Source organism: Polyodon spathula, chromosome 15 (genome assembly GCF_017654505.1).
Source record: "Polyodon spathula isolate WHYD16114869_AA chromosome 15, ASM1765450v1, whole genome shotgun sequence".
Taxonomy (NCBI): domain Eukaryota; kingdom Metazoa; phylum Chordata; class Actinopteri; order Acipenseriformes; family Polyodontidae; genus Polyodon; species Polyodon spathula.
The window spans coordinates 25456395-25471702 of record NC_054548.1 but is presented as its reverse complement, the minus strand read 5'-3'; the positions used below and the strand labels follow the sequence as shown (position 1 = coordinate 25471702).

At 39.1% G+C, this 15308-nt stretch overlaps 1 protein-coding gene across 1 annotated transcript in view; it reads left to right on the top strand.

Moving 5' to 3' along the window:
• The first annotated feature begins 3931 nt into the window (after positions 1-3931).
• The window catches only part of LOC121327904 (ras GTPase-activating protein 3-like), a 72363-nt gene continuing 60986 nt past the window's right edge, over positions 3932-15308 (top strand). The window contains exon 1 of the mRNA XM_041272229.1: positions 3932-4134. Within this exon, the coding sequence (XP_041128163.1) occupies positions 4080-4134 (55 nt within the window). The 5' untranslated portion in view covers positions 3932-4079. The remainder of the gene's footprint in view (positions 4135-15308) is intronic.

Sequence of the window (15308 nt, the reverse complement as noted above, 5' to 3'; positions counted from 1 at the left end):
ATTACTATAAATATAGGTAGCATAGGCACAACTTTGTCATTCCTGAATGTAAGGGAGCAGAAAATGACAAAATACACTCAGTTAGGCAAAGAAAAAAAAAAGTCTGTAATTACTTTAAGAAATGAAAGTCAATCTTTAAGACAAATCACAATAACTTTACAAGTGTCTGTAACTGCTGTGGCCAAGACCATAAAACGATTTGAAGAAACTGGCACTCATGAGGACCGAACAAGGTCAGGCAGGCCAATGGTGACCTCAGAATCAGAGATCAAGTTCATTCGAGTCACAAGTCTGTGAAACCGGTGATTAACTGCCCCTTAAATACAAGCACAGCTAAATGCTACTAGAAGTACAGATGTTTCAACATTAACTGTTCAGAGGAGATTGCGTGAAGCTGGCCTAACTGGAAGAATTGCTGCAAAGAAACCATTGCTAAGAGTGCAAAATAAGAGGAAGAGACTTTCCTGGGCCAGAAAACCCAGAAACTGGACATTTGAGGAGTGGAAGTCGGACTTATGGACCAATGAGTCAAAATTTTAAATATTTGGGTCCAACCGTCGATTATTGCATGAGTTCTGCATGTGTGGTTCCCACTGTCAAGCATGGAGGAGGCAGTGTCATGGTCTGGGGTTGCTTTGCTGGTGACAGAGTTGGTGATCTTTACCAAGTCCATGGCAAGCTCAACCAGCATGGCTACCATAACATACTTTAGAGGAAAGTCATTCCATTAGGATTATGGATAGCTGGGCAGTCCTTCATCCTTCAGCAAGATAATGACCTGAAACACACCTCAAAGTTGTGCAAGAACTATCTGGCAAAGAAAGAAAGTGAAGGACAACTCAATCTAATGACCAGGCCTGCCCAGTCTCCAGACCTCAATCTCACAGAACTTTTATGGGACGAACTGGACAGAAGAGTCAAAGCAAAGCTACCCACAAGTGTCCTACATCTCTGGGAATTGTTGCAGAAGAGCTGGGAAGACATGTCGGGTGATTTCCTGCTGAAACTTGTTAACCGAATGCCTCGTGTTTGTGAGGCTGTTATTAGGCAAAGAGTGGCTATTTTGAGGAATCCAAGATTTAGAGACAATTTTCAATTTTCTTGAACATTGCTTTGATACTCCTTATGTTTTGATTTGTATACTGTAACATGTGTTTTCATTTTCAAGTATTTACAGAAATGTATAGACGTAAAACATTGTCAATTATGGGAAAAAAAAAAAAAATAGTTTCCAGCAAATGTACTCCAACTTTTGACTGGTACTGTGTGTGTATATATATATATATATATATATATATATATATATATATATATATATATATATATATATATATATATATATATATATATATATATATATATATATATATATACACACACACACACACACACACACACACACACACACACACACACACTACCGGAAAAAAGTTTTAGGACACCCCCATTTTTCCAGTTTTTATTGAAATTTAAGCAGTTCAAGTCTAGTGAATAACCTGAAATGGTACAAAGGTAAGCGATAAACTGCCAGAGGTTAAAAAAAAAAGTTTAGGTTATCAAAAACTGAAAAATAATGTACATTTCAGAGTTATACAAAAATGCCTTTTTCAGGGAACAAGTAATGGGTTAACAACTTACAGCTGTTCTGCAGCAATGGAAGTAAATTAAGCCTTGAAAGATGATGCTAACAATTCCTACAGGTGTCCCAACTTTTGTTGATTATTTACAAACCCTCTGTCTGTATAAAAGCAGTGTTGGAACAGACTGTGTTGCTACACCCTCTTAAGCATTATTTGGACAGTGTTGTACTGCAGGAAGTAGTATATTGCTATCATAATGGTGAGAAAAAGGCAATGAACAAAGGAAGACAGACAGACCATTATAACCCTTAAAAGTGTAGGTCTTTCCTTTAGAGAAATTACAAAGAAATCCAAGATGTCAGTGAGTACAGTTTCCTACACTATCAAAAGGCACTGGAGGAAACTATGCCAGGAAGAGGTCTGGCAGACCCAAAGCCACAACAGAATCAGAAGACACGTTTCTGAGAGTCAACAGCTTGCGTGATAGGGAGCTCACAGGACAACAGCTTCAAGCACAGCTTAACACTGGTCAAAGTAAGCAAGTCTCAGTTTCAACTGTGAAGAGAAAACTTTGAGTTGCATGTTTGACAGGTCGAGTGGCAGTAAGAAAGTAATTGCTAAGATGGCAAAATAAGAAAAAGAGGCTTGCCTGGGCCATGAAGCACCGCCAGTGGACTACTGAAGACTGGAAGAAGGTCTTATGGACCGATGAATCAAAATTTGAAATCTTCGGTTCATCACGCAGGGTTTTTGTACGCCGTCGAGTAGGCGAAAGGATGGTTCCTCGGTGTGTGACACCAACTGTCAAACATGGAGGAGGAAGCGTGATGGTCTGGGACGCTTTTGCTGGATCCAGAGTCGGCGTCTTGCACAGAGTGAGTGGCACCCTGAACCAAAACGGCTACCACAGCATTTTGCAGCGCCATACAATACCCTCTGGTATATGCCTAGTTGGTCAGGGGTTCATCCTACAGCAAGATAATGACCCAAAACATACCTCCAGGCTATGTCAGAACTACCTTAAAAGAAAAGAACAAGACAGTAGGCTTCAAATCATGGAATCGCCAGCACAGTCTCCAGACTTAAACCCCATCGAGCTAGTATGGGATGAAATGGACAGAAGGGTGAAAGCAAAGCAACCTACAAGTGCATTTGTGGGAACTTCTGCAACAGTGTTGGGAAGAACTTTCCGAACAATATTTGATTTCCATTGTAGAAAGAATGCCACAAGTGGGTTCGGCTGTTATATCTGCAAAAGGTGGCTACTTTGATGAGTCAAAAATTTAGATTAAATTTTGTTAAACAAAAAGATTGCATGATTTCTTTTTTTATCTCCAATTGTTTATTTGTTCTATACTTTCATTTCAGACTACATTGAGACATTAAACTGCGTATATTTCAATAAAAACTGGAAAAATGGAGGTGTTTTGGCCAGTAGTGTATACCTAAGCAGTGTGTGTGTGTGTGTGTATATATATATATATATATATATATATATATATATATATATATATATACACACACACACACACACACACACACACACACACAGAGAGAGAGAGAGAGAGAGAGAGAGAGAGAGAGAGAGAGAGAGAGAGAGAGAGAGAGAGAGAGAGAGAGAGAGAGAGGATACTGATTGATCGCTTGTGGTATATACGGGTTTTATTCACCGCAGGAGGATGTCCCAGTAAACCACGAACCTTGAGAAGGGCGAGTGGTTTGTTTAAAGACATCCTAAAACAGACCGTTAACTGCCATTATTGACTAAACTCGTTCTCAAGTTGTAGAACAATTTGTATAAACACGTATCTGTGGTAGTGTTGTCTGAACTACCTTAGCGCAGCTCCGTCCTGAATTTCAGCAGCACACCATTGGAATGCGAAGGCACATTCGAAGCATATTCCAAGCATAAAATTAATCTGACATGAGATATACAATTACAGCCGTTTTAACATTTAATCCTCAATTGCTGATATCAAGAATGGCACTTCCGATAGCAAGAATTGCACTTTTGATATCAAGAATGGCATTTTTGATATTATCAGTATTGTAATCACATTTTTGATATCAAAAATACAATTCTTGATATAAAAAAATGCCATTCTTGACATCAGAAATGCCATTCTTGATATCAGCAATTGATTAAATGTTAAAACGGCTTGCCCTAAGTACTCACTCAGTTTTTAACCAACTGAGCCAACTTCCTAACGTTTCAGATACAGCCACATCCTCGTGCCAAGGAATCTATTTTTACGCCCCTCCTATTTCTTGCGGCCCCTGAGGTTAATCCAATCGGATAACTGGAGGGCGGTTCATGTCCCTCCCTCTGACGAAAGTTCTGAGAGTTTGAACATTCAGTCTGGCTGTGTGTGTGTGTGGACTGTGTGAGCCATCCGTCCGGCCCGATAGAATTACATTGCACTGACAATCCACCCAAGTACTGACACTGTAGAGGCACCCTCCGCCCGGAACCAAAAAGAGAAAATTGGGGCCGTGAGAATGGCAGTGGAGGAAGAGGGACTGCGAGTTTTCCAAAGCGTCAAAATCAAAATAGGTAAGACATTTTAATCCCAGGCTGCTGTAACAGTTTAACTAAAATAATAAGCATCTCGTTGCTTTCTTGATTCCAAGTACATTTTTTTTAAAACTCTCTGTTTCCCACGAACTGATGTAGTCCACATGGAAATTTAGAGGAATTTGTTTATTTTATTGTTTTAACTATATATATATATATATATTATATATATATATATATATATATATATATATATATATATATATATATATATAATGAAAAGTATTGATTTACTAAAAGGGTCTCTCTTAAAGCACGATGTTTGAAACAGACGCGTGACACGGTTTTAGAAAAGGTCATTTAAGATTGCGTGCTAATTTCAACACGGCTTGTCGGCTTGCGGCTTGCTGCTTGCTGCTTGCTGCTGCAGCTGTACATGGAATTAGCAAGTACTGTGACAGCCAGCGCTCTGATGGGAAGCTGTAAACTCTAGTTGGTAACAGCTGTCAACGAGAACGCTTTCAGTATTTCCCTCGATGTTAACAGTCTTTTTATGTGTAATACTTACGGCTATATGTATCGGATCAAACATTTTAAAAACTCATGGCTTGTCCTTTGAATGGCTGCACTCCTCTCTCTCCTGCTCTCCGATCCGCTGTTTGTAGTAAGCCGGTGCAGTTCCATTTCTTGACCTGCATGTGTTGCAGTTGTAGGCGTGTTCTCGTTTTTTTTTTTTTTTTCACCCGAGTTGGGAGACATGTTTTTGAACCCCACCGGACACCGCCCCTTTCTGTGAACTTGTGCGGCTGAGTGACCTGACTCGCTATACAGATCTGTAATACCTGTATGTGAAGCAGTGTTCTTCATTGCAAGGACCGCGGGCCACTTGCGGCCCCTGACATGCAGCCCCCGACAGTACACAAATGTGAAAAAGGCAGTGTGGCGGCCCTCACACTTATGTCTTATCGCAAAAGTGCCCCCCCCCCTCTGAAAATTAGTGACGAACACTGATGTAGAGAGTCTTCTGATGAAACATGTCGCAGAATGCCAGTGTAAGTTTCTGTAAATATCTAGGGAGATGAGCCTTCTACGAAACAGTACTGCGGTATTTCAGAAACTACATCCGTGCATCATGTAAAATCTCGATAGTACTGCATTGTGCTGCATTCAACAAGTTTTCAAAAATACTGCACTTTTTAAAAGGGATCCACTGATTCCTCTTCATCGGTAAAATGTCAGAATGCTTAATAAGATGGTGTAAGAAAACTGCGCAAATACTTTTTACGGTGAAAAATGTTGTAGCGATCTCGGTTAACGCAGGCAGTAGCATCACACAGGCGGGGGGCAGACGCGAACCCGGGACCTCTCGCACTGAAGCATAGCACCGATACCGCTGTAAAAAAGAGCCCTCGAGCTCTGCTTTAGTGTGAGAGGTTTTTATTCTTATTTTTTAAAAATAAAAAAAGCAACCACCTCTGTAGTACACTATCGTTTGTTAATAGCTGTATTAGTTAGTGTAGTATTAGTATATATAGTAATAGTATTCAATATAGAACAACTCAATTTACATGAGGAATCAAATGTAAGTTTACAAAACACGTATTTAATATCCAAAGACGGGTATTTTTTTTTGATGGGTGTTCTCGGCCTGCAAGGAAACAAAAATATGTGCATGCAAAGTGCAAGGTGAAAATAGTGTGGGCATGCGCATTACGCAAGTATGAACGCTTGAAAGGTTCCCGTTCACCTGCCTGCAGCACCAGCGGCCGATACGGATGTGAGCTATGTGTTTTGTTTTTGTAACTTAGTATACCGCCACAACACGTTGTCTTTATGTATCCCCTCAGTAAATTGATGAGTGGTTTTGTTTAACAATGTGTTAAGTAATCTCTCCTAAACACATATATAGATTCTTCTTAATAAGACCACACACCGTTGTTGGCGATACACAATAGAAACCAGGTGAGTTATGCTGTTATGCGCGTGCTTTATCTGTCTCAATCTGTAGCGTCACTAACCGAAGTCAAAACATGATACACTGTTTTTGTTCAGGTTGGAATTAATAAACATGGAAGAGAAACTCTCACTCATGCATAGTTTACCTGATTTATGTTCCTTTTTTTGCAGACTAAAGTGTTCATGGTGCTTCAAGGGAACATGAAACGGCAAATTAGCAGTGAATAAAGTACGAGCTTTGTACCTCGCCTGGATTACCTCTGAACATTTTTAGGCCGAAAAATATGTTTGGGCTATTCTACTGCATAACCATAGTGTTTGGCAGTCCAGTTGAAATAAGTATTACTCGTTTGACTGCTGGCTTCTTGTGAGTTCAAGTGTGGTAAAGATGAACAAAACAAACAGAAATACAAAGCCCTCCCATCAAAGCTGTCTGTTGTTATTCTACTACACCAGCAGACCATTAAGAAGAGCACAGGCTATATAATTGCTTTCATTGTGTAATGCACTTCTATGAATAGAATACGTGCTGACTGGCGGTGCATGCAAATCCTTGTGTTCTTTTTTTAAAATGTAAACAAATCGGCTGTATCCACACATGCACACCCACAACTGGACCCCCCTCATGCTGTTAAATGGCTTCTGCCAGTCCGGTTTAGGTTGATCGAATCAACCCCTAAATAAATTATTGTATGGGCTCATTTGGTTAATGTAGTTATGAAGAATTGTGTGGAATTCTTGTGTGCAGAACCACTGTTCTGCTTTTTATGTTGATATCATTATCCGAACGGAAGCTAGAAATGTAAAAATATTTATTGCTTAATTATTATTATTTCTTTTTAATTACAGATGTAGTTAACACACTTTGTGCTGTGAATACTTCTATTTAATTTGCGTTGATTGCTGTGCCTCTCAAAAGTGAATCGCTCATTCAGTCGTTTAGCCTTAAACTTCCCTTTGCTGATTTGGGCAGAGAAGGTGAAGTCATAGTGTGTGTGTGTCTCTGAATAAGCCTGCGCTGCAGCTTAGCAGCATTCCCTTTCTCAGATGTTTCTTGATACCACCCACCCAGGCCTGAAGAGTGATGTCACACATTCTGCAGGCCATTCTGAATTCCCAAGAAGACAGCAGAGCTAGGGGGGTGGAGCACATAATGCGCGATACCCGATGCTGGGCAAACTGCACAAGAGGAACGGAGGGCTGTAGATATACAGTAGGTTACGCAATAGGAAATTTGATCAGCCAAACTTGTGGGAAAATATAAGCAACATAATGACAGAAGTAGAATCGCTTAAACAAAATGTTCATGTTTCTAATCTAATCTAGTGTGGCGGTGTTAAACTGTCGTTGTGGATGAATTTGATACAGGCGTGGTTTCTAATTCGCTACCCATAAATCTACATTGAAAAAGCATCAAAGCTGCGTGAGGTGTTCGCGAGGTTAACTTTTAACAACTTATTTAAAGAATAGTAAAATGTGACCAGCAAATTTCAAAAGGAGTAGCAAACTCCTGGATTGAAGCATCATTCAAAACCAAAATGTGACCTTAAGAATATTTTAGAAGGATATCCACCAATTACACGTTTCTTTCTTTTAACCAACCTGTATCAATGATTCTGGGGGAACACATCGCTAAATATTGCATAAATATCACAGGCACCGCTGCAAGCCTTTCCAAGTGCGGAATCTTCTTTGTTACATCATCGTAGTTAGAACAAAGTCTTGCTGGTTTCATCAAATTTCAGAAGCTAAGCAGAGTTGGGTCCAGTCATAAATGGGATAGGATACGTCTAATGAGTTGGATGATGAGATAGTGTTGGAGGCTCATGGTGTGAGAGCACTGTGTGGCAGGTGTCCTCTGCATGAGATGTTGATTGTCACAGAAAAGCTAGCACTCCAGTGCAGGGGTTATGCTCCAGTACAGGAAGAGGGGTGGCTCAACCATGGCTAATTCACAAACGTTGTGTCGTCTGCCTGTCAATCTTTTTGCACCTAGTTTCACCCGGCTATCATACATGCCTGGCTTTCTTTTGACGTTTTTACATTTGACTATAATCTGATAAATTCTGATCTTTCATACGTATATGTGTAACCTTTCAGGTACTGTGTGGTTATTACGAGATTGAGGACCTTTTGTGTGCACTAGTTTCTTACTCCGGGTTCTGTATAGCTAGAAGTAACATATTGAGTCTATTCTTAAATATATCCTATAGTAATGCAATTGCATTACACTTCTAGTTATTTCTGATGTGGGTCCTTGTACATGCTTATAGATGTGGTGTGAAATCTGACCGCTTCAAAGCATTTGGACCCAAGCCTTGCTGTGTAGGCTGTTTCATTTGCTTTCCTTCATTTATATGCAATGTGCATTTACCGTGACCTTAGACAAGCTGCACAAAACACTCTTTCTGTTTCTCCTGTGAATCTCCTGTGAAATTAGACATTCAGTTTTGAAAAAGTCTTCGCGGTTGCCTAAGAGCCCCTTACTGTTACCCCGTCCCCCGTCCCCCCGGGGGTTTTTTTCCGTAAGGTGTCCAAAAAAGGGGATCCACAGTTATTTGTCCCCTAACAGCACAAAAATGAGGTCCTATTATAGATGACTCTGCAGCAGCAGTTGTGATGCATAGTTCACCCCCTAGTCTCTGTAAATCACTTTGGATTAAAGCGTCTGTTAAATTACTTGCTATTATTATTATTAATAATAATTGTTTTCTTGATTTACAATAATGCTAAGCCACTCTTGCCAATTTTATGTTTTGCTTTTCAACAAAACAAAGTGTGCCATAGTTTCAAAAGACTAAACAAAAACACTTCTGTGTGTTTTTGAAGGAAGCAGCATGCCGTAGCCCTGAAATTTCCATCAAGGGTTTGGGCTTGAAAGAAAGGAAGCAATCATCAGTGAGGCTGATTAGCTGGAGAATCTACAATGTTTTTTTGTTTTTATTTTTTTTTAACTAGTAACCAGCTAATTCCAGCCAGATTGCTGTTAAAGCATATTTATATAAATGTAGACCTCCATCATTTTCCCATTTATAAATCCTGTTTTGTATTGTATTTTATGTAATTTAAAATAGCATACCAAGACTAGCCATGGTACTTCATATTACATATATTTTAGCTGGGCACCCCGGTGTTTGAGCTGGGTGGGGTGACTTACCTAATTGAGCTGAGATCTGAAACAAGTTTCTTGTAGCTTCCAGTCAGTGACATAAACCACAATGCCCTGTACCCTGTATAGTAGTAGTGTTGTCGTACCTTACTTATTCCTAGCTAACACTCTGTAGTGTCTGTTTTTAAGTGATCTAAACAATGGTTATCTTTACCTCTGTATTAATCTTGTGCGATTTTTATTTATTGTTTGATGATAGAATAATTTATTAACAGAAGTTTCAGCAAATCTTTCTCATGGGTCAATAACTAAGACAGACACTTTTTTTCTCACGTGAGACTAAAGAAAGCAGGGATCTATACCTACTTCAGGTAGCTCTGTGTTTTCTGCTGCAGACAGGTGGTTCCCAAAGCTTTGATGAAGCTACTGTGTCCCAGTACTTTCAAGTAAAGGCAAGATTTTGCTCAGCAATGAAAGGGTTTGAAGTAAGAGATTGTAAACTAGGATATGGAAACGTTACTAACATAAATTAAGTGAATGCGGGTGAGCGTTTAGCTTCTAATGAACTGGACAGTACCTTACAAACACAGCTAGCTGAAACTTAACATTTTTTCATTTCTAATGGATATCTTTCTCATTCATTTTTCGATGAAAATCTGACATGCCAGCACCCAATTCTGTGGATCTTTACCCGCTTGATCTGGATTGACCCATAGGCTACAGTTACTAAGGAATGAATGCCCTGTGTACTGAAGTCAGACAGACAGGTGGACTTGTAAAGTAAGCTTGTAGAACTAAGAAAGAGTGCATGAAAAGTTGGCTGGGTTAATGACAGAACCTGTACAGTACCTGCCAAGAGGTCATTGTTATCCTTAATCTGGAGCTAATGCGTCTGGGAAATGCTCCAGGGACTGTATGTGTCTGGGGACTATGCCTTAAGGAATTTAAAATGCCTTGGGGGGGGGTGGGTGGGTGGTGCAGAGCATTTACTTAATTTTCTGGGTTCTGCCTATTGTTTTTATTTGAATCAGGATTGTGTGTGTGTGTGTGTGTGTGTGTGTGTGTGTGCTTTTTTTTGGCAGGACGAGGAAGAACACAGTCAGAGATATATGAGAATGTGCTTTAACAAGATTAAAACTAAAATTACAAGTGTTTCCCCCCCGAGGAGACTAGGGAGAGGTCATATTTAAACCAGGATCACTGCTCGCAGAGGGAATATTCCATTAAATGATTTCACTGTTCTACTGGCCTGATGAGCAGCAGCATACAAGATTTCACTTTCCTGTTGAAGCACGTATTCATAGGCAGTGGGCTTGTGTGCAGTGGTGCTACCACTTTGCGGAATGTGGTGTTTCAATGCAGTTTCCTGTGTTCAGTATGTTGCTGCAACTGGGGGACCTCCTGCTTAATATGCAGATCCTGCAACCACTTTGGTTGTTTCTGTTCTTCTTAAGTTGAGATCAGCATGGATAAGAAGAACTGGACCCAAGCTGAAAGAAAAGTCAAATGCTCTGTAAACGGTGAAGGCTTTCTAGTACAGATGGGCTGATATTTATCAGCTTGCATATGAAATGTAACTGAAGCAGTGTTCCACGTTGCACCATGTGGCTTCAGTTTTCCATTGTTTAACATTTTTTGTTTGCTCAGGGAGGAATGAAAGGCTTGTACCCAGAAACAGCATAAAGCCAAAACACTTGGGCACGAGTATTATCCTCTGTGGCTAGTGCTCTTTTGAAGCTTTGAAGTTTCTACTACAATTATAGTAGTAATGTACAGATTAAAAAACACTTTAGTGGGTTGAAGGGTGCACCGTGAGATCTACTATACACATAGGTTTCCCTATCACTTATGACTTAAGTTACAAAATTGAATTAAGACTCCTTTTACCAGTATGTTGTAAAAGCTAGGCCCTTTTTTGCAGTCCAGTTGCCTGGAAATAATGCCCAAATAACAGAATTTTCTACAATACTGACATTGGCTAAACCTGTAACAAGAAAATTGGGTCAACCTCCAAAACCTGACGAACTTGAGACACTTGTATTACATTTACTAAAACCTCTTTTTGTCCTTTTGTCTTTTGGTATTTCTGTAAAAATACAGCTTTTCTGTATTTCCCATTTTATTTAGTTTAATTAAGTGTAAGCCAGCAACAAACAAAGACATAATGTAAAGTCTTTTTGGCCAAGATCAGATATTGTTAAAAAATGAGAAAGCCGATATACATCGTTATTGTATAAAGCAGCGAATGCTTTATTTGTGGTCTGGTAACACTAACTAGTGTCGATTTTCGGGCCCTTGGCTTCTCCTCCTTCACCAGCATACCCTTGTGGTGGCTTACTAAACCACAAGCTCCCAGCCTCTTGTTTGTTATTGCCTAAAAACAGAGCTATGCAGCTAGCCATGTGATCTTCTAATTGAAAACAGGGCTCTTTAAAATACAGGAAGGGATTCCAATAAAGGCACATGAGAGTGTTTGCTATAAGTGCAACTGTCATCTGAAAGGCTATGCTAATGTAAAAACTTGCTGTGCAATTTTTTTATTTAGATGTTTTGTTGTCTGTAAAGCTGTAGTGTCCCCTATGTGTTTTTAAATTTTTTAAGTGTTTTTGCAGACGGTATTCATCTTAAAAGTGGTGTATATGTTTGTAAAATAAACATCTTTGGGGGGGAGGAATATTTTAAATGTATTAAATTTTAAAATTATTTGACGTATGGAACAATGAACGTTGTCGTTTCTGTTCAAAACAGGTCCCCTTTATGGGTGAGAGCACAACAATGGTGCATTTTTTTTTCAATAGCACTTGTATACTGATATTAAGTGGCACATCGTTCCATTGTTTGCTTTCTCAACCCATTTACCATTATGCTTCTCTTCCATTTAAAGACCTGCACCTGCTTTGTGTTACATGTAAGGGGAAATGGCAAACAGGGTAGACTTTCAGTTCCTAGCTTTAGCTGACAATCCACCTTGCCTGCAAACTGCAAGGGAGTGGAGATAGATGTGAATACATACAATTTAGTGTCATTTCCTTCCGCCGTTCCTTCTGCAAGACGACAAAAAAAAAGAAAATCCAGCTGCAAAAATAAGAATAATTTCATTCAAAACAAAGCAAAATGAGTTTACACAAATGTCCTGTTTGTAGAAAAACACATCGTAAACATTTTGTATTGGTCCTTACAGTTCTGTTACTTTTTCTTGTGTCCTTTTGTTACACCACACCTAACTACTTTATATGTTACGTCTGGGATGCTGCTAAAATTCCTTTTCTGTTCCTGGTTTCCTCTTTTTACAGTGTGTGTAGCAGGGTTATTCATGTGGGATCTCTGTTAAAGCACGCTGTTTTCCACGCTCTAGGAAACCAGTTATTGATTTTAATTGTGGTCTTGTTTAAAGTCCCGCTTGCTGGATGATTCCCATGCAGCTGTTGCTGTGCTTGTTAATGGAGCACTTTTGTTGTGGTTTAGGGATCCATTCCCTGGAGACCCTAACTGTTGGCTACAATGAAGTGTGTCTGTGTATTGAAAAGAAAAAGAAAAGCCTGAGTCTTTAAAGTAATGCTTTCTTTTATTTCTTTAATTTTTTTCTCTTAATTAATTTTTTCAGCTCTGTATATCTTCTGTTGAGGTATGCTGAGCTGACCTGAACTGAAGTGAGGAAAATCGTCTGTGTGTGTGTTTTCAATGAAACTCAATTAGCAGTGCTAGAAAATGACACCCAATTAAAACATTTTTTTTTACATCTTACAAGCTAAGGCCTCTCTTGGGATAGCAGTCTCTCTCTCTCTCTCTCTCTCTCTCTGGGGAGGGAGGAAGGGAAGCTGATCTTCGTTCTCCAACAACTATGTTACATTTTATACTCAAGTGTTTCTTTTGTGACTTGACTGTGTTCTTACATACCCCTCTGTGTGTTCCACTAGCTTTCAGCCTGTGTTGGCTTTCCAGTTTGTTTACTTTCCATTTTAGTTCAGTTCTGTAGGCAATGACCAGGCCCCTATAAACTAAACTGGCATGCTTCTCCACTACCTGCAGCAGGAACATTTTAGAAATTAATGCCATTTTCAAGCTCTGCTTGTTGTTATCATGATAAAGAAGGACCAGAAACGCAGATAGCTGCAATACAAAAAGCTATTCACCCAGTGGCTCTTCATTATTGATTTCATCCATGTGACATTTGCATTTTGCCTTTTAGTAAAATAGTCAATTTGTCATTAATCACTTACTCATACAAAGTAGCATGATTACATCTGAATTCAAAAGGTACTAAAATGTGTGAAATATGTCATTTTTACAACTCTCTGACCCAGATTTATAAAAGGATTGCGCGTGTTTTACGACTGTAAAATGGGCGCTGAGGGTCCTGATTTCTTGGATGGGATTTATAAAACACACGCAATGGCATAAACACGCAGTTAATACATGATTTGCGGGACCAATGTCTCTGTGTGCTTTAGCCCTTGATGCATATGTAATTCTGTATGTGCATATGTAATTTTGGGGCGTTTCTGAAAAAAACCGCAAAAATTGGGAGGGGATTTTGCAAGTGAGGTCTATTAAATATTCAGTCTAACTTATTAAAGCTGCTGGTAACTGTGAGCCTCGTATTTGCGTGATCATTTTCAGAACTCTGAAAAGCATGTGTTAATTTGCTGCAGTCAGACAGTAGGCTATATAAAAGACAAGGTGATGTGGGAGACTTGTCTGCAGCAAGAAAGAGACATTGTTTTCAAGGACAAAGAAACATTTAATAGCATTTTGCAAAGCGCTCATTGTTTTAACCCTTCTGATCAAGCCAGTTTGTAAATTATGGTTTATAATACCGGTACTGTATTGTTTTGCAAACTCCCATTTTCAGTACATGTTTCATAGCTTACATGACAAAACAGTGTCAGCAAATAGAGAATATAGAATCCATGTAAAAAAGGTTCTTGGAAGCACCCAAAAGGGTCTCCCCATAGTGATAATGCATTGTTCTAACGAGAGCCTTTACTACTTAGAGTGTAGGCAATATTAAAAGAATGGTGGAGGAGATTAAGAAACGATATTCCGAGGCGCACGAAAGAAAAAGTCTCATACAATGAGGGCTCATCCTCCACCATTATTTTAGTAATGCCTACAGAATGTATTTTTTGTAATATAGCATTCTGGTATTTAAAAATATTGGTTCAGGCAGTATTGTTAAATTCGAGTTAGAAAGATAACGGTAAAAAAAAAAAGGGCAGAGGGACAGATGACGCGGTTAGTTTGTAGCTAGAGCACAGTTTTTTGACAATATATATAACATACAGATATGCTTTAAAATCATATATAGAGTAGGAAATACAGACAAACATAAGAAATAGGAGAGTTGTAACTGCATAAGACTTTAAGAAGATAGAAGTTATAATTAAACTGAAGACTGTTTGTATGCAGCTGTATTGTTGCTGAACATATTGCTGTAAAATATTGGAAGGATTATCCATGGATGTAAGTAAAGCTTATTGTTTCTGAAGTTTGAAAAGTCTGTATGCCTGGAATTATTCTATACGAAATAAGAAGTTGAACTAAGCACAGTAACTGGATGATGTGTTGTAATGTATAAGCAACCTAGACTACAAACTCGGAAGTAGCACATTTGTTCATTAAGAAGCCACTGCACATTCCACATTTTATTCTTTTGTCCTGGTGATGTATTTCGAGCTTGTAACACATCTTCATGTGTTACAAGTACTGCTTGTACCAAAATCTCCAATTCCATATTGGTAAATTTCAGTTTTCGCTTCTGAGTATCCTCATCACCATGGCTAGTACCAGGCTAAGGGCTCTGTGTGCCATTCATTTTATTTTGGAATGTGTAGCCTACACACACAGGGTGGACCCAAACCTGCTATTTATTGTGAGAGGTGTGTAATTCTCCACCACTAATTGCGGTGAGGGGTATTTCAATTGTTTGATTGCGGAATTGCTGGCTTCACCTAATTAGTCTTATAAAATAGATTGTTATTTTGACTCTGAGTGCTGCCATACTGAACACCACATTATGTGGCTTTTTGCGGTCGGTTTTTATCCTTTATAAATTTGGGCCTCTGTGTCCTATGTGAAATGTAGTGTTTGCTTATTGTCCACTTCACCACAGTGCTACAGTATATGCAGCATCTATAGAAAGTCTACA